General features: G+C 57.6%; 4 protein-coding genes across 4 annotated transcripts in view; 1 reads left to right on the top strand and 3 right to left on the bottom strand.

Annotated features, from left to right (window-relative positions):
- Positions 1-4,471, bottom strand: part of KMT2A (lysine methyltransferase 2A) — a 48,457-nt gene extending 43,986 nt beyond the window's left edge. Inside the window, exon 1 of the mRNA XM_066639801.1 lies at positions 4,088-4,471. Coding sequence (XP_066495898.1) covers positions 4,088-4,471 — 384 coding nt within the window. The remainder of the gene's footprint in view (positions 1-4,087) is intronic.
- A 1,261-nt stretch (positions 4,472-5,732) lies between these two features.
- Positions 5,733-7,911, bottom strand: ATP5MG (ATP synthase membrane subunit g). Its single transcript, XM_066639571.1, has 3 exons — positions 7,743-7,911; positions 7,190-7,350; positions 5,733-6,015 (listed from the first exon to the last, which is right to left on the bottom strand). The coding sequence occupies exons 1-3, from the start codon at positions 7,804-7,806 to the stop codon at positions 5,917-5,919; spliced, it is 324 nt and encodes a 107-aa protein (XP_066495668.1). The 5' UTR covers positions 7,807-7,911; the 3' UTR covers positions 5,733-5,916.
- Positions 7,912-8,778: 867 nt separating this feature from the next.
- UBE4A (ubiquitination factor E4A) lies at positions 8,779-21,400 on the bottom strand. The gene is made up of 19 exons (XM_066639274.1): positions 21,213-21,400; positions 20,870-21,040; positions 19,409-19,521; positions 18,942-19,094; positions 18,702-18,861; positions 18,378-18,580; positions 17,896-18,087; positions 16,312-16,645; positions 16,004-16,130; positions 15,309-15,616; positions 14,340-14,472; positions 13,589-13,776; positions 13,242-13,342; positions 13,041-13,154; positions 12,193-12,367; positions 11,929-12,109; positions 10,630-10,777; positions 9,989-10,146; positions 8,779-9,584 (listed from the first exon to the last, which is right to left on the bottom strand). Exons 1-19 carry the CDS (start codon positions 21,340-21,342, stop codon positions 9,464-9,466), a joined length of 3,210 nt encoding a protein of 1,069 aa, XP_066495371.1. The 5' UTR covers positions 21,343-21,400; the 3' UTR covers positions 8,779-9,463.
- Positions 21,401-21,417: 17 nt separating this feature from the next.
- CD3D (CD3 delta subunit of T-cell receptor complex) lies at positions 21,418-26,399 on the top strand. Its single transcript, XM_066639277.1, has 6 exons — positions 21,418-22,056; positions 23,076-23,111; positions 23,580-23,795; positions 24,025-24,156; positions 24,373-24,416; positions 25,893-26,399. Exons 1-6 carry the CDS (start codon positions 22,002-22,004, stop codon positions 25,959-25,961), a joined length of 552 nt encoding a protein of 183 aa, XP_066495374.1. The 5' UTR covers positions 21,418-22,001; the 3' UTR covers positions 25,962-26,399.
- Positions 26,400-26,883: the final 484 nt, after the last annotated feature.

Consider the following 26,883-nt stretch of genomic DNA (forward strand, 5'->3'; position numbering starts at 1 on the left):
ATCCTAACCCTCTTCTGGACCCAATTCTGCTGCGTAGGTCAACACGGACCTGTGCAAGAAAAAAATCTGTCACAGGTCTGAGTGGACCTCTCTATGCCACAGAGGCTTATCCTTACCCTAAGGCTTACCCTAACTCTTTTTCCCCTTCGCCTGCTTTTCCAACACAATCTCCTCTCTGTAGAATCCTCCTCAGGACAACCTTCTAAACAGAATACAAAGTGTTTGCGACTTCGCAAGTTGGATGCCTGAAAATTACAAGACTTCTCAGTTTTCAAGTAAGATCACAGTCTGCTGTCTACCGCAAGGCACAAACACCACACCACAGCCAGGAGTCCAGATAAGGGGCAAAAAAATCCCTCTGCCAGTTTCTTACCATCAACTTCTGTATCTTCAGTGACTTTTCAGACAGGACAAGCTACCTCCCAGCAGTGCCAGGTGAGCAGATGAACCACAGGAATGAACCTGCCAGGCAGAGCGCCTGAATTCAACGGGGGGGGGGGGTCAGGGTCATCAAAAAGCTGTTTCACAAGCCACAGTTTCACACAACTGGGAAGGAGCTATTCAAAGCAGTCCTAGCATGACTGTGGAAAAAGATTCCCTTACCTGCAGCAGCGTATTTTTTAATCTTTGTCTTGGTTTTTAAGATTTCTAAACACCAGGTGGCTGGAAGCAACTCAGCCCTCAGGAAAAGAGCCATCTCTTTCGCCTTCTAAGTTTTGGATTCATTCACAATGACAGCAGAGGACCACACTACAGGCACATGCTACTTAAAGATCAGAATACTTTCTCCTATCCTCACTGTTATGCATCTGAGTTGTTAAGTGAACATTCAGTTCACTCTAGTGCCTTTGTTGTGTAAACCAACACTCCTTGCCAGATACTAGCTGGCTGCACAGGCTACTGGAGATAGACTGCCTGTTCTTTGCATCAAGAGTCTCTTTGTAAGATAAGAACAGCCCCACTGGATCAGGCCATAGGTCCATCTAGTCCAGCTTCCTGTATCTCACAGCAGCCCACCAAATGCCCCAGGGAGCACACCAGATAACAAGAGACCTGCAAGGCTTCCTGGGAATTGTAGTTAAGAACATAAGAACAGCCCCACTGGATCAGGCCATAGGTCCATCTAGTCCAGCTTCCTGTATCTCACAGCAGCCCACCAAATGCCCCAGGGAGCACACCTGATAACAAGAGATCTGCATCCTGGTGCCCTCCCTTGTGTCTGGCATTCTGACATAGCCCATTTCTGAAATCAGGAGGTTGCGCATACACATCATAGCTTGTAACCCGTAATGGATTTTTCCTCCAGAAACTTGTCCAATCCCCTTTTAAAGGGATCCAGGCCAGATGCCGTCACCACATTCTGCGGCAAGGAGTTCCACAGACCAACCACACGCTGAGTAAAGAAATATTTTTTTTGGTCTGTCCTAACTCTCCCAACACTCAATTTTAGTGGATGTCCCCTGGTTCTGGTGTTGTGTGAGAGCGTAAAGAGCATCTCTCTATCCACTTTATCCTTCCCCTGCATAATTTTGTATGTCTCAATCATGTCCCCCCTCAGACGCCTCTTTTCTACGCTGTAGTGTAAACAGACACTCTGCTGCAGGCTATGGGAGACCCGATTGCCTCATTAAGACCCTCTTTGTTGTGCTTTGACTACCATCCTATATGTGATCCATCCTTAAGCAGAAGCTTGTTGAGGCACATGTCTGTACTAATTTATTAAGGGTTTTGTTTTTTTCAAAAATTGAAATCTGAGCTTTCAACACATCCACAGCAGCTTACATTGTATTATCCTTCCCCTCCTCCATTACCAAAACCCAATACATAAGAAGAACCCTGCTGGATCAGGTCCAGGGTCCATCTAGTCCAGCTTCCTGTAACGCACAGCAGCCCACAACATGCCTTAGCAAGCTCAAAGATGACACTTGAATCTTGCTGCCGCTGCCCTTCATCTGCCATTCTATTTACCCTCACAACTCCCAAGGAAAATACCAGATTATGGTTTGGGTTTAACTTGGGACACCTTATTAGACACCAGTGATCAATTTTTGGTTGTAGAGTCCCTGAGGCAGTTCATGGCTGAACACAGTCACGTTCTGGCAACTCCTGCGACTCCGCTGGAACCAACCGTATTGGCCTCTGCCTTTCCATTGGACCATTTCAGCGATGTGGAGAGGGGGGATTTGCTGCATGGGTAACAGCCTATCCTCCATACCTACTTTACCCAGGCTTCACGCACTGGAGAGGACACTCTGTTCCAGAACCACCATTCAGAGCGTGACACCATAGTCTTCCGAGACTGAAGGATGCTAACTCTATGATCAATTTTTAAACCATGAAATCACGAACAGTAGAACAACCTACAACCAACAGAAAGGCCTGGGCGGCTAAAGCAGCTTTTGCCTAATGCAAGGCATCCAGGCTGCTCTTACAGCTGTTTTTCATACTTTCAGCTTCTTTCCCAAGTACCCACGGACTCAATTTAATCCAAGATGAAAGAGCAACTTCAATCCTATTCACCAGTTCAGTTTTCAGTTGTACGAACCATTCAGCATAACGTTCCTAAAACAAAACTAAAAAAATTAAATTAAATTAAAGAGACAGAAAAAGACGGAATCCAAGACCTGAAGCTGAAAGAGCAAGAAAACCTTTCCAGCCACTTGGTACAATCCCACCAGACCAATCAGCGACACCATCAGAAGCACTCCCGTTTTCAGGAAGGAAACAGGCCCTGCCAGAGCAGAAGATGCGAGACTTGCAAAATCATCACCACCACCATGAAAGGTCTGATACTCTGACAAAATACAAACATGCTGATATACGCAGGACCTGCCTCTGCTGACCCAGAACTCAATGGCAACAGTGGTCGTCCACCATCCCAATGAAGCCTAAAGCCAACATGAGAAACTGCAAAGGTTGGGGAGACAGTGAAGAAACCTCTACGGAAACATCACAATCAGGTTTGTGACCCTGCAATGAGTCTTGTGCTCAAACTGTGCAAATACTGGATTCTGCACATCACTCGGTCCTGCGCTCCACCCCAAACTGGGTTCTGCATAGCGTACATCTACAAGCATTAGTCCAAAGGCGGTGAACAAAAAAGCAAGAACTTTCTTTTCAAAGTGTGCACTTAAAGGGCTTTGCAGAAATGACAGTTCTACAACTATTCAATGATGTGAAGTTTTTGTTGGTCCAACCGACACCCACTCCCAAAGGTCATGGCGGAGTTGCAGCTGCATATTGGGGGGATCCTTACAAGAAGCCGGAGGGAGGCGTGTCGGGGAAACACTGCTGGGCTGGATGCTGGAAACCCAGATTCTAGCCTCTGCTCAGACAGGAAGCTGACCACGTTGCCCCAGGCAGCACTTCCATTGCTTGGGGAGTTGCAGGGAGTGCAAGGAGCCCGCGCAGAGCTCCAGACTCTCACTGCAGTTCATTCATCTCAACCCGGAACAAGAGCTGCTGCTCAGGGATTCAGGAGGCTCAACTCAGACTGCAGGGACAGCAGAGGAAGGAGGAGTGGAGCCGCCGGGCCTCGCGGGGCTTTTCCTCCCAGACTCTCGCTGGAAGCCTGCGGGCTCCAAGAATGCGAGCAGCAGGACCTGCTGCTGCCAGCCCCCCAGGCAGACTCTGGCGTGGCTGGGGGGCCTCTGGCCGATCCAGCAGGGCTCCTACTGGGGGGCAGCAGCTGGTGCACAGGAGGCCGCCCACCCGCTGAAGCTGGCACGGGGGCCCTCGGGGGCGGCAGGTGCCCCTCCACGAACCCCGCTGACGCGCCCGCTCCGCCTCGCTTGTCAGCAGGGGGGCCCGCTCCAGCCTCCGGCTAGCCAGAGGGGCCCGACAGGCCTCTGCGCCCCAGGCAGGGCCGCGCGCGCCGGGGGCCGGGCCTGCCCGGGGCCGGCGCAGCGGAGCCGCAGCCTCCCCGGGGAGGCTCCGGGGCTGGCGCAGGCCGCGCCTTGCTGCGGGGCGGGGCGGGCGGGCGCGCGGCAGGTGCCTGGAGCCCCCGCAGCGGCGCGCAGCATCCCGAGGGCGCGGCGGGGGCGTGCCGCGCCTCGCCTCGGCCCGCGGCCCCCCGCCCCCCGCTCACCTCTCCGCTGCCCGCCTCGGCCCCGCAGGCCGCCTGGAAGAGCCGCAGGTTGACGCCGATGGCGGCCGAGACCTGGAGCGCCGCGTCGAAGCCGGGCGCCACCCCCGCGCCGGAGGCCGGGGGCGCGGCGGGGGGAGCGGCGCGCGGGGGGGGCGCGGCGGGGGCTCCCGCGCCCGCCCCGCCCCCTCCCGCGCCGCTTCCCGCCAGCGCCGCCGCGGCCCCCGCGCCCCCCGCCGGGCCGGGCCGCTCCCGGGGGCGCGCGCCGGGCTCCCCGCGCAGGCAGCGCAGGGCCGGCACGCGCGCGCGGCAGCCCCCCAGGCCGCGCCGGCCCCAGGCGCCGCTGCCGGGCCGGGCCGGGAAGCGCCAGCGACCGCTGTGCGCCATCTTCCTCCCTCCCTCGCGGGCGGCGAGGAGGCGCGGCCGCCCGGGAACCTGCATGGCGCGCCCCGCGCCTCTGGGGGCGCTGCGGCGCGCGCGCCATCCAGGTTCCGGGGCGCCCGCATGCGCCGCCGCCGCAGCTGGCACCGGGCCGCGGCGGGCGGGTCGGCGGGAGCGCGCCAGCCCTTCGCGGGAGGCGCAGGCGGGCCCGGCGGCGTCCCCCGCGAGGCCGGGGGGCCCGGGCAGCGCGCACGTCCCCGCTCGCAGGGCGCGGCGGCCCCAGGACGGGCGCGGGCGGCCGAGGAGCTGCTGTTCCCGCTCGCCTCGGGGGACGCGGCGGCCCGGCTGGCAGCTCCCCGCAGCGGGACAGGCGCTTCCCTCGGGCCTCGGCCTCCTGGCGGGAAGGGGTCCGGCCTCCTCCGGGCCCTGCGCTGCCCGCCTGCGGAAATGCAGGTCCTGGAAATGGCAGGAGGCTTGACTCCAACAGCCACTTTAAGCGGAGGAAGCCCCTTTCTGCGCGCTGCATTTGGCCTCCTGGCACAGCTGGGCACACTGAGAGCCGCGCCTTCAGCAGCGGGCAACAGGTCCCAGCACTGCCAGAGGAGACAGTGAAGAAAGCACCAAAGCCAAGTCTCCTCCACCCACAGCCACGTTTAGAAAGAGGCACCTGAAGTCAGTTGCTACCAGCACTGACAGTGTCCAATTCCAACCTGCTCAGACCCTAGGGAAGCTCTGCTTGAGGCAAGGCTACTTACCAGGAAGATCCCTCTATGCCCAGCACCCGTCCCTCAGCACACCCCAGGAAGCAGCAGGAACCAAATGGCCTGAGCATAGCCCTCCACACTGGCAGTGTTGCCATTTAGCCCCTGATTGCATCCAGCCCAGCCCTTCCTTCCTTCCAAGCTACGCTATTACAACCTTGCTCTTCAGACAGGATTTGGGGGTGGGAAAACTGAGGCCCAAACAGTTCTCCCATAACACACGAGCGCTAAAAGGAGGCGATCTGCTATTCTCAAAGAGATGTTTTAACTGGCATGGGACAAGTGGGATGTGGGGACACCAAATGTATCACACCACTAAGCTAAATGGGGTGCCTGAGCAGCAGAGGCCATCATCCCACTTAAGTCACAAGTTCCTACTGAACAGGATCTGGATAGGCCAAGCTGCAAAGTGAATTGCCTAAATCTGAATCTTACCCAAGGTTTCTACAGCCAATTCAAGCACAGGCATTTCCAAATACCAGTCGGCATTCAAGAGACTCCCAGGCTTTCTTTAGGGGGTTTTATTGGAACAGCCAAGTAAACACATGGAGCAAAGGGGGAGTGGATTATGGGCCTTCAGGTCATACGTTGATCCTGCCCATATCCAAACATGAGTAGAGACCACCACAGTTCCATTTCAGTGCCACAATTTAATATGAAGACACTGCTTGACTCAACAGCAAGAGGCTTTCAAACATTATATCCAATCAGGCCACGTTTGCCTATGATCTCTCCAATGTAAAACCACATCAGCACCTCAGTAGCCACCAAACCATTCCTCAGAGCTTCCTGAAAGAGAAAAAAAAGACATTTTGGAAATTGACCCACTCTGGGAACCCTCAAAATCACTCCTGCAAGGCACCCCTCCCCCAACAGCCTCACCACAAGGCAGCCCAGAAGAGCTCTACAAGGACACTGGCAAACTTCAGTACCTACAACACGCCTGAGCAAGAAGGATCAGGCATCTGTGTGTTTTGAACAGAGACCCACAAAGTCTGCAGGGTTCAATAAAGTGCTCTCACCAGCCAAGTAAGGCTTGACAAGTTATACCACCTGTGAAATTGATTCTATAAGGACATGCAGTCAGCATATCTGTTTATGTTTTGGGGGGTTGAGGAGTGAGGGATAACATAAGAACAGCCCCACTGGATCAGGCCACAGGCCCATCTAGTCCAGCTTCCTGTATCTCACAGCGGCCCACCAAATGCCCCAGGGAGCACACCAGATAATAAGAGACCTCATCCTGGTGCCCTCCCTTGCATCTGACATGGCCCATTTCTAAAATCAGGAGGTTGTACATAAACATCATGGCTTGCAACCCGTAATGGATTTTTCCTCCAGAAACTTGTCCAATCCCCTTTTAAAGACATCCAGGTCAGACGCCATCACCACATCCTGTGGCAAGAAGTTCCACAGACCAACCACATGCTGAGTAAAGAAATATTTTCTTTTGTCTGACCTAACCCAACACTCAATTTTAGTGGATGTCCCCTGGTTCTGGTGTTATGTGAGACATAACATCAGTGGGAAGCACTTATCCCCGACTGAGAAGGCTGGAGGAATCACAGCTGGTCTATGTCAAGGAAGCTGCCAGCCTGGGGCCAAATCCTATCCAATTTTCCAGTGCTGGTGGTGCTGTGCCAATAGGGTATGCGCTGCTTCCTGTGTTGAGGGTGCAGTCACAGAAACCTCCTCAAGGTACGGGAACTTTTGTTCCCTTACCTTGGGGCTGCATTGTGGCTGCACCACTGCTGGAATGTCGGCTAGGACTGGGCCCTTGGGTGAGGTTTCCAAAAAGAGCAGGCAGCAGCTCGCCCCAGAGTTCCCCAGAAGAGCCCATTTCACAAGTCAAGCTGCCTCCCTACACCGTGGCAAAAAGCTAAGGCGGGCGGCAGCTCTACAGACCACACAGACAACGTTCTGCCCCTCCAGAACCGGTCCTCTGCCTGGACGCTGCGCGTACCTTGACTGTGAGCTGCGCGAGGCGGCCGGACTGGAAGCTCCTCACCAGTGCCTTCATGCTGTCAATGGCCTTCGGGATCTCTGCAGGAGTCGGTGGGACCAGCTCGACCCTGGCGTAGTGCCAGAAGGTGGCCAGGCGAGGCCGCGAGTAAGTGACAGCAGCTGGAAGGGAGGAGAGCAGCGTGAAAGGGGAGCCAGCCCGGCCCCTGGTCGCCAGCTGAGGGCGGGAGGACCTCGAGTGGCTGGCCAGGATGCGCTGGCCAGGGGCGCTGGGGAACCACCAGGGCCGGGAAGGGCGTCCAAAGCCCAGCAGGCGTCAGGACGAGGGCTGCCAGGCCAGCGCTTCCCTCCGCTGCTGGCTGGGACGCCGGCGCCCCCACACGGCCGCCCCGCAGAGCTGGCTGAGCAGGCCCGCCCCGCCGCGCTCCGGGTCCGCCTGCGCCTGCTCCAGGCCCAGCCGCCTTCGCTCCCCGAGGCGCGCCGGACGGAGCAAGGGGCCGGCGGGCCGGGATGCCGCAGCGGGGAGCTCGGGGGGAGCGGAGAGCGGCACTGACCCGAGACGAGCTGCGGGCCGCGGGTGGCGACGGCGCGGACCAGCTTCTGCGCCGCCTGAGCCATGGCCGGACAGCGGCGGAGCTCCCTGAAGGTCGCGGCGCGGGACGAAGGACCCGCTTCCGGCAGGCGTTCTTTGGGGACACCTGTCCGGCACTTCTGCGCACGCGCGAGGGCGGCCGCTGCGCAGGCGCCGCACCTGAGGCCGTCCTTCTGCGACGAGGCCGCCCCGCCCCGCCCCCGCGTAGCGTCGCAGCCCGGACGAAGCGGCTTCCTGGGCTGGGCCGGGCTCTGCCCACGCGGCGGTCTGTGCCGGCACCCGACGCCGCCCGCGCGGGACGCGAAGGGCTCACGCAGCGCGCGCCGGCCCAGCCCGTCCGCAGCAGCTCTGGGTCCCCGAGGAGCGCGGGGTGGGCGAGGCCGAGGCCCGCCAGTCCAGCCTCCTGCGGCTCACAGCGGCCGCCAAGTGCGGGGAGGCGCCGGACAGCCGCTTCTGGGACCGGGAGGCTGCGCGCGCGCATGGGCTGGCAGCCCGCAGCGGACTCTTCCTCCAGAAGCGCGTCCAGGCCAGACGCCGCCACCGCCCGCGCAGGGAGTTCCGCAGACCGACCCGCGCCAGGCCTCCCTCTCCCAACGCTCAGTTCCGGGGCTGTGTGGGGGTAAAGAGCACTTCTTCATCCACTCTCCCTTCCAGCTCGCCTCTGCAGCGATTGTCTGTACTTGAAGGCTCTTAGGGCTGTCCCTATTACTGGCTCTAGCTGCCAGTGCTGGGCGGGCAGGCCCAAGCTCTGCCTGGGGAAGACTGGTGGAGCTGGCGCCAAAGGTACAGCGGCTGTTGCCACCGTCCCCGTCTCTGCAACCCTTTGAGAAGGGGCCCAAAGCAAACTACCCCCTGCTAAAATTTCTCTCAGAGTGAATGGCTCACACCACTTTAGGCACATTGAAGAAGTCAAAAGCACCCCGCCCCATTACTCGGGCAAGAAGCACAGCCCCACCCACAGTAGGCGCAGCAGAGCAAAGAGGCAATGACTCAGAAGGAACATGGACAGCTGGCACTTTTATTGACTGAAAGTGAATTCTGTACCACTATGTACACACTGCACACACCTCCACATGCAACAGGCACAGTAGCACTGCAGGCGGGTTTGTTGAGGGCCCCACCCAGACAGGTGCATGCCCAGCAGGCCTGAGCCGCCCAGGAGTACCACCAGTGAGCACCAGCCAAGGGTAGACTGGCTTCAGCTTCCTCTGGGCTCACGCTGCATGCCGGAGGCTCACAGTAGCCTGTGAAGACCCCAGCAAACACAGGGTCTCTACCAAGTGCCAGGATGGAACTGCAGGTTCAGCATGTCCAGGGAGGGGAACAGAGCTTCTACCTTTACATTAACATCAGAAATCAAACAGAGGAAGTTCCTAGCATAAAAGCGGAAGGAAGGAAGAAGGGGGAAGAATGCATCAGAGAAGGGACTCAGAACAGTGTCTGTCCCTGAGAACAGGACAGCAGGCCAACCAAAATGCACGTAGGCAGCCAGGAGAATTCTACCTGGGCCTAAAGGCAAGAAACCAAAGTGCAGCGTGGAGGTGCCCAAGCAGAAGCCTCCCACTTTCAGGGAGACTTGGCCATCAGCTTCAAGGCCGGGGTGGGGGGGAGGTCTTGGGCACCCAGCCAGAAGCTCCACCGTGGGCACAACAGTGGCCAGTCCAACTCACAGCACCCCCCTCCCTACTGCTCCTTTTCTTTCTTTCTCTCTGCAAGCCACTGGTGAATCCGCTCCTTCAGTTCAGAATTTGGTCTGACCTGGTCCATGGTGAGGGGGCTCCGGTTGAATGGGTCTGTCTGGTCACTGCAAAGAGGGAATGGGAAGGGGGTCAAGGGGCAACCAGGCTAGTGAAACGGCTTCCAACCTTGGGAGATGGCCCCAACAGGATTTTGGAAGATTACAGCAGACTTTTGCCAAGGTGGGAGAGCCCAGCATCCCGTGGCCGAGACCAGCACCATCTTTCACCTGAGCTCTACAGTTCAGTTTCAGCAGTCTCCCCTGCAGCCAGCTCCACTGTCAGGGAAACACTCCCATTTGCCAATGTGCCTGGGTACAAGCAGCCACAGGTGACTCCAGGGACCTGGCCTCTGAAGCCCCCTTGCGTGTGGGGTGGGGGGAAGAGGGCCTGGAGGACCTGTAGGGCTCCTCAGGATGCAGCAAGCCAGTAGTCCACCTCCCAGCCCCACCCTCCCCATCATTCTGAGTACCTCAGGAGGTGCCTGGCAATTGTTGACCTGTCCACAGTGACCCTGGAGGAGGGCAGCAGCACAGGGTCCACCATCAAAGTGCTCATGATTGGATCCAAGAACTCATCACAGGCATCTGCATAGGTCTCCTCTTCCTGTTGCTGACGATCTGCAAGGGACTAAGGAAAGCATGCCTAGCAGTTAGCAGTGGACCCTCTGCCTGTATTCTTCCAACCCACTTGGAGAGGCACAGGGCAGGCACAGGTGCCATTGGGAAGCACGCAGGTCCTGCATAGTGATGAGACTTCAGGCTGCCCGCTGGGCCTAAGCCTGTTCCCCGATTCCTGGACTTCAGGAAAAGGCAATACAATTGTATTCTAAGGCTCAAGTGCTAGCAAGGATGGCCTAGCTGAGTCCTAGAAGAGAGAAAACACTCTGACGGTGCCCAGCCACCCAGGACCTGGCAATGAATATGGCACTTGGAGAGCCTTCCTCCTTAGCTAAAGAGTCAGGCATGAAGGTGGAACCCCAAAGAGGATTTGCTCATGCTTTTGCAGCATGAAGTAGGGATGAAGTCTGGCAGACTTCCACAGCACAGGGCTCTGGATTGGAAGCGAGTAAGGCAGGAAAGAGTGCCAATTCTTCCCCAACCCCTCACACACCTTTATCTGCTCTGCCAGAACACTGAATGCCATGATCATGTTGCCGGGCTTGTTGATCTTCTTCAGAACTCGGACCGTCTGGGCAAAGAGCATTGGAGAGTAGGACCGCCCATCTTTAGGCACCGTGGCACAGAAGTTCTCCTCGTCCCTGTAACACAGAAGAGGGCAGACGTGCAGGGAGGGTACAGCCCAGAAGGCTCTCTCTTACCTCTCCACCACCACCACCCCCCCACAAATCATGCTCTCGTCACTCCTTTTGTCTGCTCTGACCTGAGGCCCACTGGGCTCAGCTCCCACCAGGTTTGCAGCAGTGTCCAAGTAGACACTCCCAGCATGTTCCCAGTGATGTGGCAGGGACAGGCAGGAGAGGGCCAATACTCAGGGGAAGCGGATCACGGCCTCCAGGTCAGCAGAGGCTCCATCCTTCAGCTGAGGTGGCCAGTTTCAACTGCTTGTGCCCCTTCCTGCTCCCAGAGGCAGCCCTTTGTGGGATTCAGGCTGCTCCCAGTGAAGTGTTGGTGCTGCCCCCACCAAGAGATCAGGAGCAGGGCGGCTCCATTGCTTGGCACCACACCCTTCCTTTCAACCTCCTCCCACCATCCCAGTACTTTGAGGCAAGTAATCCTCCCAGAAGCTGAGGCAAGCCATGTCCTAGGAGGGCTACTCCTGGGCCCCACACGGATGCAGTGACTCAGTCAGCAGCACCTAGACCAGCATTCGTGCCCCTTAAGACTAGTCTGCCCACAGCTCCAGGCAACAACAGGGGGCCAAAGCGCAGTAGATACAGAAAAAGCTCTGGCCCCAGTTGACACTCTGAGAGGAGCACCAGCCATCCTGGATCACACTATGGTGTGGTGAAAGAGAGAAAACTGTGAGGGTCAACTCCTCCCAGAGGCTGTTCCTCACCTCACCTCACCCCCAAAGGTGGACCACAGAAGAAGCATTTTGCAGCAAGATGCACCACGGCAGGTGTGGCCAGGAGGGAGTGCAGTGTGAGGTGCTACAGGCACCCCCCCCCCCCGCACACACACATTTTCTCTCCCTCACAGGGGCTGCTGTTCTCACAGCTAAACACCAGAAGTGGGCAGAGCTCAGGCCCTGAAACTGGTAGCTGCCAGAGAGGGACTTTAGGTCCTTTTAAGCCCCCCACCCCTGCAAGTGAAAGGAAGAACAGCCTTTTCCAAGGCACCTGCCTCTTGCTGGGAGGGCAAATGCTTCCATCAAGGACCAGGGCGGTTCCCCAGCTAGACCCCTCGGCCATGAATTCCTCTTCCCTCCCCACACATACCCAAGACATACCCCAAATTCAAGTAGATGGTGCAGATGTCAGAGACTAGTTGCTGGGGCTTGAAGTCAAATTCGCTGAAGTCCTTGACCTTTAAGGCCCCCATTTTTGGGCCCACCAAGTGCTGCAGGAAGTAGTTAAGCATGGAGATGATGCGCTCGGCCAGGAAGGGGTGCACGAAGAGAGACTTGATCTCTGCAATGGCAACAGGAGGTCTTCATGAGGCTTCCTGAGAACCCCACCCTGCCTTGGCCCTGGCTGGAGAAGTAGGCCTTTACCCGAGGTCAAGAAGGCCAGGGTTCCAATGGTCTCATTGGACATGATGTTGTGGAAGCGTGCCAGTTGCCCAAAGGTCTGCAGGCTGGCCTCCCTCTCGCGCCGCACCTCTGGGGAGAGGCCGTCCCACTCGCCCCGGTCCTTCTCGCTCTGCTGGATCTTGATTTTGCTCAAATACTGCCAAGAGACGTTGACCAGCATGAGCACTGCTCCACAGTCAATCTGGCTAGCTCCAATCTCCATCTCAGGGTGCATGCCAGGAAAGGTCAGGGGGTCTCTGGGTCCAGTGGCATTTCCACAAAGGAGCTCAGCCAAGTCTAGGGTCTAGAATGGGCCCTCCCCACACCAGGGTGGTCTGAAGAGATCACCAGTTCAGCCCAGGAGCAGGGAAGAAGTAGGCTTCAGAGGGCTGAGAAGAAATGGGGGGGGGGGGTTGAGCAAAGAATACCTGGTAAATGGAGAAAGAGAGTGAGGGAAAGGAATTCATGCCTAGGAGCTGTGGGGGGGGGAGGGGAAATCCCACAAGCATGATAGGCAAAGCCTCACAGATCTGAAACCATTTTATGCAGAAGCCTTTCCTAAACTCTTCCCCTCCTCCCCCCAGCAGCTGCCATGAAAGCTTCCCTCGGTAAAGATCACTCCAGAGGAAACAAAGTACTCCTGGAAGCCTGGGGGGGGGGGGAGTGCCACTCCCACAAATGTCTTACTCCCATCTGGTACCATCCAGGCAGCCCAGCTCTGCCCTCCAAAACCAGATGCAGGGGGGTCGCAATTTGTCCGACAGTCACTGCCAAGAGCAAGCGGCTCACAGTTCTCAGCAGTTTTCTGTGGCTGCTGCCCCTCCCCCTACCTGTATCGCTTCATCCAGCAGAAAAATGGCATCATTCATGAGCAGATTCAGGAAGCGCAGGAAGAGGGGGGCAGTCATGGCCTCCAGATTTGCCGAGGCACAGTCGGCCAGGGCCTGCAAGGGGCAGAGAGGTGGCCAAGAAGTTCAGGCCCTGCTCCCAGTCTGCCCAAGTGACCCCCAAGCCTCTCTTTGAAGCCTTACTTTGATGCTTTCCCGATAGGAGTCGGTGCCCCACATGTACCGGAGAATAGGGTACATGGGCCGGCGATAGTTGAACTTCTGCTCAAACTGATGCGGATCTCCTAAACAGAGAGAGAGAGAGCGAGCACAGACAAACTCAAGCCTGGAAGTTGTAGCCTCTGTCCAGGTGACAGGGGGCCAAGGTGCGGAACTCTGAAGCTCCACCTTGGTCTGCAACTGCAGCTGCACAGGGAAACAGAGAACAGGCATATGCCAGGCTTTTGCCTGGCTGCCCAGGAGGCAGCAGCAAAGGCAGAGTGAAGGCCCCAGGATTGGTGCTCCAGCCATCCATCCATCAGTCAGCATACCTGTGAATTCAATGTCCACAAAGACTTTGATCAGTGCCTCAGCCAGGTAGGCAGCGTGTGGGTATGAGCAGAAGACCCTCTTGCGGTGGAAGACACTGGAGACCAGAGGACTTTGCACCTGGTCCAGGTGGGGCATCACAGCCTCTAGCACTTCAGCCAGCTTAGCCCGCAAGTGCGGGTTCTTCATCCTGCCAGAGGTGGAGGAGGTTAGGATAAGCACAGTCATTACTGCCTTTGGGAAGCTTTATTCGGAGGGCAGGTCACTGTGCTCTCTCTGGGGCACTCAGAGGCCACAGTTGGGCAGAATGTGGAGGCCACAGGAAGTCCAAAGAGCTGCTGCAGACCCCAGAGAGGCATCCCTTCCCTATCTCAGCAGTCAAGCAGCTGTTCAAGGCCATTCACAGCCCACTGAAGATCCCGCTTGGGCCACCTCCTGTGAATGTAGATGGTAGTGGGTGGCTTGGTTGTGGTCACTCCCTTCCAGTACATAGGCAGGAGACAGAGCAGCTGGTGGTGGCCAACTGCTTCCTGAATGGCCTAAAGTGTCTGCACCGCTCTACTGGTATTTGGAGCTGCAGAATCCCAACCCATGCAACAGGCAAACAACTTCATCTGGGCCGCCACGCACACCTCTCCCCGGCACCATCAGCATCTTCGAGAAGCAACTCTCACGACAACTCCAGACAAAACACTTGGGGGGGGGGCGGTTCTCATTAACTCTCTGTGGGCAAGGTGTTGGCAAGGCCTTTACCTGTCTACGTCCCCAGCGAAGACAGTCACAAAATGGAGGATGTGCTCCAGGGAGTCTGCCGACGTCTCCAGGAGGTCATCAGCAAAGCGACGCAGGAAAATGAAGAAATCACTCAAGTTGTCTGCAAAAAATTCTGCAGGCAAAAAAGGCCCCAGTGAGATGATTGCCAGGACAGCACTCAGCCCCCAGACCCAGTCCTTTCCCTGGGACCACAAGGGACCCCTGGGAGCATGTGGGGCTTGAGCTGTGCCTTGTTGGATCAAGCAGGAACTTTTTCCAGTGCCCTGTTTCTGCAACCAGCCTCACTCTCAAGCCTTCCTGTGCCTCAGCACTTCTTGCCCTCCAGAGTTGCAGAAACCTCAACCAAGACTAGTTTGCAAACACACATGGCCAGTTGCAACTTAAGATACACACAGGCATTCCTTGCTTGCCCCAGTCATACACACTCAATTTTGGAGACACTATCATTTTGGAGTAGCGCTGCAGGCTACAGTCCTTGCCACACGCACCTGGAGACCTGCACAGCACTCCATCCCACTGCAGTAGGTCTCAGACCAGGCTGGCTCATTCCAGCACCTCTGGTGTGGGACCTGCTGCAGTGGGTTGGAGTGCAATACAGGCCTCCAGGTGTGTGTGTGGCATCAACCGTTTCCAGCAGGCAAAGGACAGTACGGTTTGAGAAGTGCCTCCCTCACATGACTCAGCAGTCCTGAGGGAGGGGGCCCTCTGCAGACCATACTGCCCCTTGCCTGCTAGCAAACAGCCAGCCCCATCTGGAATGTGTTCAGGGTCACTGGAGGTCTTTCACTGGGAGCAGCTCAGCAAGTTTGCCCAATTCCCAGGAAGCCACCGGGAGGATGTGTTGGTCATGCATGCGGCCACCAGCCAGAGGAACTCAACATGTCCCCGCCTGTTGGGGCAGCCCTGCTGCTGGCCAGTGCCCCACTGACTAAAGGAGATTTTGGTCACCTGGGACATAGGCCAGTCTGCTGTTCTCCACCTCTGGCAGAGGGAAGGTTAGGTTCACTGGCTCTGTTCCATGGTTTCCAATAGCCAGCTGGACCAGGAGGACTGCCATGGACACCTGCAGGTGGAGGCAGTTCTGCAGCATCTGCGGCTCTGTCATGGCAGCTTTGGTGGAGAGATAGATGGTCATGAGGCGCTCAAACTGCTCCCGAAGGCTGTCAGCTGTGGGGCTGGAGCTCTGCTGAGCCTCTCGCCAGGCCACCTGCAGTCGGTGCAGGCTTTGGTTGAGTTTGATCATCTGGTCATGCAACCTGGTTAAGCAATGTGAACACACACATAAGCCTGGGGAGTGGCCTTTACAGGAAGCCGAGAGAGGGACTAGGCCCATCCGTTCCAGGGGAGCAACTTTAGCTCCAAATCCTTCCTCCCCTGTCTCCAGCATAGTAGGACAGACCATCTCCAAACTCAAGCTTGGTTAAGCAAGCCTGGCACCTTTATGTGCACGTTCAGATTCCTGACCACAGGGAAAGCTCCACTGTCTTGTGGACTGGGCAGAACATGCAAACAGAATTCTTCAGTCATCCCAGCTCACTAAGGCTGCAGACCAGCCTCACCAGTTTTAGGCCTATGGCCAAGAAATCCAAGTTTTCTGTCTCTGCGAAAAAGGCATTTCCCCACACATCCCTTGGAGGTAGTACCTGTGAAAGCCTAAATGGAGGGTGTACTGTGTCAACACCAGGTTTTCTGTGACCAGGTTGTAGCTGGGGGCAAACTCGGGCTCCAGCTCAGTCACAACAGGGATCAGGCAGGTTTCCTTTTCGAGACCTGGAGAAAGGGAGTGAGAGCTCAGGGTTTCCCCATCCCCTCCAACAAGCACACACTCCCAGGATGGGGCATGGGGCACTGGTGTTTCCAGGCTGGTCCCCCACCTCCTGCTTCACCAGGACACAAGAAGGACAGAGCACTGTTCCACCCAGGTGCAGAGTTCCACAGCCGCATGGCTCACCTTTCATGTGTACATTCTTGCTTCGCTGCTCCTCCTCATTCAGCTCCTTCAGAGCGCAGTAAGTGGGGTCAAATGTGAGGAGCCGGGGAGATCTGGGCTTGCAGAAGGGCTGGCACAGCCTGAGGAGGGCTGCCCCCAAGTTCAGGAAGAAGGCATCCGAGGCGTACATCTGAAAGAAGAGCTCTGGCATCTGATTGGCCCAGATCTTGGAGCGGCCTGCGTTGGCGTGGAGGCAGTTCCCCAGCCAGGACAGGATCCGGTGCTTGGTCTGTGGTGACAGCTGCAGCAGATTCTTCAGCATCTGGTAAATCTTCTCATGGAACTGCGCCATGAACTGTTAACAAGACAGCAAAAGCCTTCAGGTGCCTAAACATACGCACTCACCCAGCACTGTTCAGAGTGTAGAGCATGGATGCCTCTGAAGCTGTTTGGCCCAGACAGTCAATGCCCCCCCTCCCCAGCCCAGCAACATCCAGCCTGTCTGGCAGCAGCTCTCCCAAGGCACAGGCAGAGGAAGAAGAGCCTTTCAGAGCTCTGCTGCCCAAAAGCTGCCATCAAGCACTGAATCAGCAGCCTTCTACATGCACCTCCCTTCCTCTGCAAGCACGCAGGCAGAGCAAGATCCTGATATTCTAGCCACTGGCTGCTGACCATCTGTCTTGCGCCATCCCACCATAGGCAACGTTTAACATGTAAGACTTGGAGGACTGAGAGAAGAGCCTGAGACACCCTTGCCACAGGATGGGTCGATGAAAGTGTCGACCCAGTGTGCGGCGGCAGTGAAGAAGGCCAATTCTATGCTTGGGATCATTAGGAAAGGTATTGAGAATAAAACGGCTAATATTATAATACCGTTGTACAAATTGATGGTAAGGCCACACCTGGAGTATTGTGTCCAGTTCTGGTCGCTGCATCTCAAAAGAAATGGAAAAGGTGCAAAAGAGAGCGACTAAGATGATTACTGGGCTGGGGCACCTTCCTTATGAGGAAAGACTATGGCGTTTGGGCCTCGTCAGCCTAGAAAAGAGACGCCTGAGGGGGGACATGATTGAGACATACAAAATTATGCAGGGGAAGGAGAGAGTGGATAGAGAGGTGCTCTTTACGCTCTCACATAACACCAGAACCAGGGGACATCCACTAAAGTTGAGTGTTGGGCGGGTTAGGACAAACAAAAGAAAATATTTCTTTACTCAGTGTGTGGTTGGTCTGCGGAACTCCTTGCCACAGGATATGGTGATGGCGTCTGGCCTGGACGCCTTTAAAAGGGGATTGGACAAGTTTCTAGAGGAAAAATCCATTACGGGTTACAAGCCATGATGCGTATGTGCAACCTCCTGATATTAGAAATGGGCTATGTAAGATGCAAGGGAGGGCAGCAGGATGAGGTCTCTTGTTATCTGGTGTGCTCCCTGGGGCATTTGGTGGACCGCTGAGAGATACAGGAAGCTGGACTAGATGGGCCTATGGCCTGATCCAGTGGGGCTGTTCTTATGTTCTTAATCTGTGAGAGCACATGTGGGCTTAACTCATCCTCCTCTGCCTGCTCCAGCCACATATGCCATTGCTGACACATCTGCCTACCTGATGGATGTTGGACTCCTGCACTTTGATCTCCTGAGGGCTGGACCGAGAGGGATTCAGGAAGTAGCCATGGTTCTCCACCACCCCCGGGGTCTGCAGCAAGCATGAGATGCTCAGGACAGCACCCAGCAAAGTCTTCTGGTACAGCTGGCCATTGGCTGGATCCTTTGGCTGGATGTACTCTACAAACACCTGAATAACAGAGAGAAGCAGAAGAGACTGATGGCTATTCAGAGGCATCAGAAACAGCCTCCAAGTGACCCTTGAGCACAGCCTCTCCCTTCATAGTTCCAACCCTGAAGGCCTCCATCAACTGAACCACGTGGCGGCAAGGGTCCCAAACCTGGAAGAAACATGCTTCCCCTGTAGGCCTGCAGAGAACAAGGCACTGGCCCTCTTTGCAAAAGGGAGGCTGGAGACTGCCAGGACTATTTGCACAACTGTGTTTCGGCCCTGTGGAGACCAGAAGGCCAAGTGCTCACCTTGGCAATATCTTTCTGCCTGGTGAAGTACAGGAACATGTCCAGGTAGGAGTACAGCAGAATTTGGCAAAGATGCAGTTCTCGGATTCGCCCCAAAAGGATGTCGAAGACTGGCACCATGACCTCCTCAAAAGTGCGCACTTCCTCATCCAGAGCAATGACTTCTATGACTTCTTCCAGGAACTCTGTTACATCTTCAAAGTCTACAGGGCAGGATGGGGTGAGAGGTGGAGGAAAGCCCAATTAAAAGGGCCTCTCTGATGGACTCCCAGGAGCCATTGTCCATTCACTTGTCCTGGGAAACCAAGCCCTTTTGTTACTTACGAGCCCCTCTCAGCCCCTCCAGCATCAGGTCCACCAGCTGCTCATAGACATTCTGGTTGATGTAGATCTCTGGCGTGAGGAGGACTGTACGGGTATTGGATACAGTCAGGTTGCGGCAGCGCACAGCAAACGGCAACAGGTGCTCTGGCACTTTGGTGATCTAGAATGAAAGAGGGTTCTTTGCTTTTGGCCTGCTGGGTTTGCTCTGCTGACCAGGTGGGACACGGGGACTTGACCCACCTCCTCCTTTGCTCTCTGGAAGCAGGCAAAGAGGTAGCGCAGAATGTGCTTCTCCCCTGCATCTCTTTCGGCTGAGAGATTCTGGATGCTGGTGGAGGTCATAGGAATCAAGTGATTCCCTGGTTCAGAGAGCAGCAGTCGAGTAAACAAGGCCTGGAAAAACAAGTCAGAGCACAATATAAATGCCCAGCAAACCAACACAGGGCTGCCAACCAAAGGCCATATGGAGGAAGTGCTAACTATTTAGCAGCAGCAAGTCCTTGCTTACACATTCACAGCACCTGAACCCCGCAGATCATTTAAGCAAACCTCGATAGACAAAAATCCTCCAGTCACACCTGGATGAACATTACTTCACAAGCGCAAGCAGAGCGATTCGTTTTACCTGAAGAATAAAGCCAGTCTTGCCCAACAAGTCTTACCAATTCCCAGCCCAAGGTGCTGATGGGAACACACGTGTGGCGTACCTGTTCCACATTTTCCATGTCCAGCCAGTCCTGGTCCTCCAGATCTGCTGCCATTTCCTCCAAATACACACAGCGTGCCGGAATCCCATTGCCACTTTTCAAACTGGGGTCACCTGAGGGTGAAGACCACCAGAACCATAGTTACACCAACTCTCAAGTGCAGAATTTCATCCCGTAAGCCCCTGGTGCAACCTGTATGTCACCAGCAACACCTAAAACTATCATTCACGTTTGATATCCTGTCCCTTCCCAAGGGCTATGCTAGAACCCTTCCTGGTCTGGCAGGCTTTAAAAATAATCTGATGTCAGGAAATAGAGGTGGCTCAGAGGAACTGAGGTCAGAAAGAAAAAGAAATCCAAGCTGCTTGCTTAGTGCCAAAAGTACAGTATGTGCCTGAAGTAGCATAACAGTTAAGACTCAAACAGCACTATAGAATGGGGGGGCGCAGTGGCTCACACAATTTTAAGCCCTTCCCCATGTCTGGTTTGCAACATAAACATCAGACTGATAGGAGAACAAAGCAGCACCATGGTGAGAGACACCACCCATGTCAGGACCAGGAACCTGGAATGCTGTGCAACTGAAAGAGCTGCAATCATTTTAATCCATGCAATAGGCCGAGTGCCCTTGATCAAGTGCTGGCAGGATAAAATTCAGACAGCCTTGAATCAACTGGTGGAGCTCAGTGTTTTCATCCTATTTGGCTGCACAGCCACAAGAGCCAAAGGAGCATCAACGCTCCTCTTTGAATAGCATGGGGTTCAGTAGCTTCCCTGCGACCAAGTCAATGGAAGAGAGCACAGGACTGGGTACCATCAAAACGGAGGCTTGCTGACATCCCAACAGCCTTTTGTGACAGACAAGACAGGAAACAAAAAGATGAATTTGAGAAGCACACAGCCAGCAGCACCAGGGGAAACCAAAGCTGTTTCAACAGAAACAAAAGCGGGAAACCTACTGGAGAAGCAGCGGGCTTGCTGGATGACTGGGGACTGCAAGGCTGCAGGATCATCAAGAGAGGTTTTTGCATCTGTCTTCAAGGTGGGTAAGTCACGACAACCACACGCAGTCTCCTGCCTCCGTGCCAGACGCAGGGGAGTGGCAACACGACAGTATCTTGCAGCTCAGCCCTCCCCATGCTTACCTGAAGCAAGCCCCACTGACTACGATGCACAGCACGAGGCTGCTCTCTGCTCCCAAAGCACACACAGAGCTGGGCAGACGCCCTTGGCCCAATCCCATCGCAACAGGCAGCGCTGCGGACCCGAGGACTGTGCTGCACGAAGCCTGTTCCTGCCGCTCCGACTCTCCAGTCATCTCACAACCAGGAACAAAGCGGAGTCGGGGGAGGGCCGGCCGGAGCTGCAGGCCCCAGGCGGAGGGTGCGCAGCACCTGCGGAGCCCAAGCCGGAGCCCGCCCCCCGCCGCAGCCCCCTCCGGCGCGGCTCCTGCCCACTCACTGTTGTCCAGCGTGACGAGGAAGATCCTCTGGATCATGTGGTTGATGTTGAGCTGCTCGCAGAGCTCCTGCTGGGAGCGGAAGGCGCGTCCCGGCTCGGCCAGGGAGTGCTCGCAGTCGTCCAGGCTCTCGGAGACGCTGTCGGAGTCGTCCTGGCTGGCGCAGGCCTCCTCTGCGTGCGGAACAGCGCCGGTCAGGCGGGCGGGCGGGGAGGCCTCGGGCGGTCGCTCTCCCGCCCGCGGAGGAGCCTGCCCGCTGCTCCTCGAGAGCGGGCGCGGGGCGCTGGCCGCGCGGGGCCGCGGCTCCTCCGAGGGGCTCCCCGCGGGGGCGGCGCGGGCGCTCACCGGCGGGCTGCCGCGGCGGCGGCTGCTTCTGGACGGCGGCGAACTGCGTGGCGTCGGCGACGGAGCCGAAGAGGGCGGCGAAGGGGTTGGCGGAGAGGCCGCCGCTGTTGTTGTTCTCCAGGTCGCTCATCGCGCCTCAGCGCCGTCCGCCTGGCAACCGCGACGTCATCAGAGAGCGCCGCGGCGCGCGGCCTCCGAGACCGCCTCCCGGGGCGGGGCTTCCCGGGCCTCGGCAGGAGGAGGGGCGAGGGCGGGTCGCCCCGCCCCCACTGGGAGCTCTGCTCGCACGTCGCGACCCTCCAAAACTCCGGCCCCGACCCACACTTCGGGAAAGCGTCCTGGGAGCCTCGGGCGCGGGGCTCTGCCAGCACGAGATGCGGCTTCCAGCCGGGCCTCCTTCGGGGGCTGGCGGCGAAGACCCGCCTCCGCGCGGCGCCCCTCCGCTGCTCCCGGCGCCCCCGCACAGCAGCCCTTTAAAGTGAGGCGGGCGCGGCCGGAGGGGGCGGGCAAGGCCCCCAGCAGGCTCCCTGGCCGGGGGCCTCGAACCCACCTCCGAAGCGGGACGCGGCCCCTGCCCGGCTCTGCGGGCGGAGCTCCCCGGCGCAGGGCCGGGCGAGGCTGAGCCGGGCCGCCTCGCGGGGCCCTCCGCCGCGCCTCGCGGTTCGCCTTCCCACCCGCGCGCGCACAGCCGCCCCCACCCACAGGCTTCCTGTTGTGCGCTCGGAGACGCTCTCGCTCGCAGGCAGTTCCCAGCACTCGAGCGGACGGCGCTGCTCCTCCAAGGAGGCCATGGCGGGCCCCCGGCAGAGCCTGCGCGCCAGCCTCTCGGGACTGCTCTTCGCAGGTAGGGCTGGAAGGGGCAGGGGGTCGGGGAGGCGCAGAGGCCCCGGCTCCGCAAGGCCGGGCTCTGCAGGTGCCACGCCTGGCCGGGGATGCCTGGCGGGAAGACGGCGCAGGCAGCCGGACTGTCAGGAGCGGAAACTCTGCAGGGTCCAGAAGCAGCTCCTGGCCGCAGGCACTTTCTCTGCTCCTCCTGGAGGCAGGAGGCTTTCCCGCTCGCTCCCCCTCCCCCCCCTCCGACTTCCAGCCCAGGATAACCCTGGGCAGGAGTGCAGCCTCCTCTGCAAGTCAGGAGCCTTGGCAAGAGGGTGTCCTGCTTCACAGCCTGCCAGCAGGGGAAGGGAAGGGGAGGCTGCAGGCCGCTCTTTCTCTGGCTCCCCTGCAGTGGCTTTGCTTCAGGGCTTCTGCTCCTGACCATGAAGGTTCTATCTAGGCACTGAAAGAGTTCTCCTCCCCCTCCAGGCACCTGCCCAATGCTTTGAAGCTTTCCAAATGCAGACCCTTGGCCATCTTTTGAGGCAGTGGTAGCTGCATAGTGGGGCTGTGTGGCCAGGGCCAGGGGGTTTCAGCAGCACATGGGTGTCCCAGGCAGACCTGCTCAGCCTCAGAATTCTCCATGGCTTGGCTTGTGTTTCCTGTGCATCAAAGCTTTGCCCTGTCCTGATCCTGAACCCTACATGCCCAGCCCACCCATTTAGGTAGCTCTCTCAGACCCCTCTCAATCTCCTTTTTGGTCGGGTCCGCACACGGTTCTCCTAAAGCCCTGCCCCGGGGGGGGGGGTGTCACATGCTGGCCCTGTCCTACCCATCCCAGGCCTGGTGTTTGTCTTCTGCACTGCCACCATCACCCAGGAAGACCTCTCCCAACAATGTGTGGTGCGGCCTGCTCCTGCGCATGGGAGGGTCTGGGGTGCCTGGGTGCTGAGCCCAGGACACCACAAACATTGTCCCACCACGCTTTGCCTCTGGCGCTGGGCTGCCGCTGGGTCTCACTTTGTCTGTCACTCACTCTCTTCCTCTCAGGTCTCGCCATTGTTGTTGCTGGAGACCCTTCCAAAGGTATGTGGCATCATCCTGCTGTCCCCCAGGGAGGAAGGTCATGATTCTGGTGGAGTGTTGGGGATGCTTCTGTCTGCAGTGTCTCTGGCAGGGGAGTCCATGGCTCTTGGCAGATCATCCCTTTTTGCTGGTCAGGCATTTTGCAGCTGCTCCCACCAAAGGCTGCCTGGATTGGTGGGAGTGGATCAGGGCAGGTGGTGCAAGAGCCTCTTGGGCAGTGACCAGTGCCCAGCTGAGGCCATCTTGGGAAGGTGTGAAAGGAGGAGCCATGGAGGGCAGCAGAAGAGGCCACTGCTTGCTGCACCAGCCTCTGGCAGGGACTCATGCAGAGGCTGCCCTCTTGTTGATGAGCCTCCCTTCCTCCAATACCCCTCCCCCCACTGTCAGCCTCCCCAAGTGGAACTGGAGGCTGGGTGGGGGGGTGGGCACCTGACTCCGCTTAACCTGCCCACCCCACCTCTCTTGCAGCCGCCGGCATCACAGTGGAGCTGCAGGGAGACAGGGTCATCCTGCACTGTAACTTTGCATCTCAGGGTGTAAAGACAACCTGGAAAAAAGACTGGCATTCTCTGGAGACAGAGGGGAGTGTCCTGCAAGTGGGCACTGCCCTGGATGACCTGCGAGGCCTCTACACATGCAGCATCGAATCAGGGAAGAATGAATCTCTGCAGGTCTTCTTCCGAAGTGCGTGAGCCCCTCCCACTCCCTGGTCTCTGTGGCCTCAGCCTTGGCCCTTTCTATCGGCATGTGCTTGCCGAACTGAGCAGCTGTCAGCAGCAGTATGGGGTTGGCTGTCTGCATGAGCTCAGAGGCACCCTTGGCTCCAGTGAAGCTGTGCAAGGAACAAACTGGGAGGGGTGTCACAGGCCTCTGGCTGGTGGGTGTTGGCTCAGCACTCTTTTCTTTGCTGTAGTGTGCCAGAACTGTATCCAAATGGATGCTGCGACCCTCACGGGGCTGCTGGTGGCCAGCATGGGGGCCACTGTGTTCCTGGCTTTGGCTGTGTCCAAGATTGCTGCCCAGGAGCCAGGCCGGCTGTCTCGAGGTGAGAGCTGGGCAGTGGGAGGGGGAGTCCCACTTGGGGAGGGGTCCTGGGCACCTTCCCAACAGCAGGCCTCTCCTGGGGCTGTTCACAGGGAGTATTGGATTCCTGAGGTACAGAGGCATCTTGCCTGCCTGCCCCCAGCAGGCTTGGACTCGCCCCATTGCTCCCAGCCACATCCCCCACTGACCCAGGTGTTCTTTTCTTCTGCCTTTGCAGCTTCCGACAAGCAGACTCTGCTGGCCAATGATCAGCTTTATCAGGTCAGTACTGGGGAATCCTCCCGCCCTCTTCTCCAGGAACTGCTCCTGCCTCCTTCTCCTCAGAAGGCTTTGCTGGGCGATTCCTTGCGGCCCTTCACATGAGGGCCTAATCTGTACCACAGGAGCCCTTTGTTTCCTCCTTCCCTACCCAGCAAGTCCCTGAGTGAGCCAGGCTGGGCCGCTCCGCATACGCCCCTGGACACTCTGTGTTAGCCTTGAGCAAGCAGTTTCTCAGAGGAGCCTGGTTCTGCTCTGCTGGCCAGGTTGTGCTACCGAATGGGGGTGACCCAAAGCTGGACCCCTGGGTGCCTGAGACCTGAGAGTGAGATCCAGAGGGAGCCCCAGCTAGCCGAAGGAGCAGCCGTGAAGCACAAGGCTGTTTGCCACCCTCATGAGTCCATGGCAGAGTTGCTGGAGTTAGTCCATCCCCGAAGGCAGCACCCAGAGGGTGTGTCTGGACACCTCCCTTCTCTGGTGACTCCTGCTTTGCCTCCAGCCTGGGGGGATCTCTGCTCTCGCTTGGGGTTCCCTTCTACCCAGCAGGCCACATACATCATGAGCCTGTGGAATTCTGTCACAAGGGGTGGGACTTTGGAAGAGGCTTGTCAGCAGTTGTGAGGATCCAAGGCTGTGTCGAGGCAGCACACCTCTCAGTACTGGTTGCCAGAGTGGTTACCAGGATCCCTCCCAGACCCTCCCGGTCTGCAGGTGCTGCCCTAGAGGGATCCCTTGCCTGACCTCAAGGGGCTTCTTGAAGGGCTTCGTCTCATTTCCTGCAGCATTTAGAGTTTTGGCTGCAGGTTGCGCACAGCCCTCCTTATGAACTGCCAGTTGTGCCACGCAGGAGGGGCGGGGTATGAGCCAGGCCACTGAGATGCACCCCAGTGCAGCTCCAGCTCCAAAGGACCTTCTGTGCCTGCAAGACTAGGTTTCCTTTTGGGACAAGGGGGGGACAACAACATCTGGGTTGAAAGCTGGCCGGGCGTGACAAGGGCCTCGGGGCTGCAGAGTGGGCTCCAGCACCAGGCCTCCAATGACTGATGGCTTGTCAGTGAATCAAAATCTGCCTTTGTTGCTTTTACCTGTTGCCTCATTCCTGCAGGCCCCTTGGGGTCTTGAGCTTGGAAGCCCTGCAAGTCTGGTGTCCTTTGACCAGTTCATGTGCTGCCAGAGTGGTTCTGCAGATGCACCCTTTCTTTAACCTGCCAGGGTACTCCAAGGTGGGGGGTTGGCTCCTCCACGACCCACACAAGTGGTTCCTGCCCCCTCCATTATTGCCACCCTCCCCCGACAGATCCCCCAAAGGCAGCACTAGAGGGCATGCCTTGACACCCCACTGCTTTAGTGACACCCGCTTTGCTTCTGTTCTCAGCCACCACTTGCCTGCCAAACCCTAGGAGGTCCTGGTCAGTAGGTACCAGTGCTGGGCCCTGGCTGGGTCTCACTGTGGGCTTCTCTCCCCTCTTCTCTCCCTAGCCCCTCGGAGAGCGCAGCAACGGGCAGTACAGCCAGATCAGCCTTGCCAAGCCCCGCCGCCCCCGGTGAAGGGGAAGGAGCCGCTATGCCTGGGAGCCCCCCAGCTCATGGCTGCTGCCCACTGGATGGCCCTGCTGGCCCCTGATGCTGGGGCCAATGCCCGGATGCAGAGAGAGGAGTCCTTGGATCTTGCCACAGGCTCCTTCTGGAGGGGGCGGCGCAGAAGGGAGACACATCCACCCAGGCTGGCAGTGCTCCTGTGCCCCACCAAGCAAGGGCCTCCACTTCCAGGGGCAGGGCTTTGTTTCTTGTCCTTGGGTGCTACTTGAAGCAGGTTCCAGGCTTCTGGCTGGGCTGAGCAGCACCATTGCAGAACGTGGCACCCAGCAGCAGCAGAGATGAAGCAGAAGGTCGAGGTCCAACCTTGGCACTCTCCTGCTTCTGCCTTGCTCCTGCCACCTCCTCGTGTGTCCCATATCTCCCTGAATAAACAGCTTGCTTATCCTGGCCCAGTGGTGTGTCTTCTTTAAGCCACTTGAGCTAGGGCGTGACACTTGGTGCTGCACACAGAGTGGAGCTCCAGGTAGGGGGACCTGGTTTGGTTTGGGACTGAAGCCCCTTGCCTCTTCCGCCATAGTCCTGATCCATTCTGAGCTCCACAGCCGCTCCCTTCTGCTCTGGAAGGGAAGCTCTGGCACAGTCCTGATCCAGGGCAGACCCCCTGGCTGCCAGGTCCAGAGCAACCCTCATATGGGCCGTCCGGCCCCAGGAGCTCAGCCTGAGCACCTCTGCCACTTGCTAGCACAAACAAGCAACTACCTCTGCTGTGCGGGGGGGGGAGGGGCAGGCGTTGGAAGTCTGCAGATGCTGCTGGTTGTTCTTGGTGCACAGCTGCACGGGCGTCAACCGCATCCTGTGGAACAAGCAACAGCATCGACAGTGGAGTGTTCCTGCGCCGGACCACAATCTTCCCTCCCAGCACAATTGCCAC

This window comes from Tiliqua scincoides, chromosome 11 (assembly GCF_035046505.1).
Source record: "Tiliqua scincoides isolate rTilSci1 chromosome 11, rTilSci1.hap2, whole genome shotgun sequence".
NCBI lineage: Eukaryota > Metazoa > Chordata > Lepidosauria > Squamata > Scincidae > Tiliqua > Tiliqua scincoides.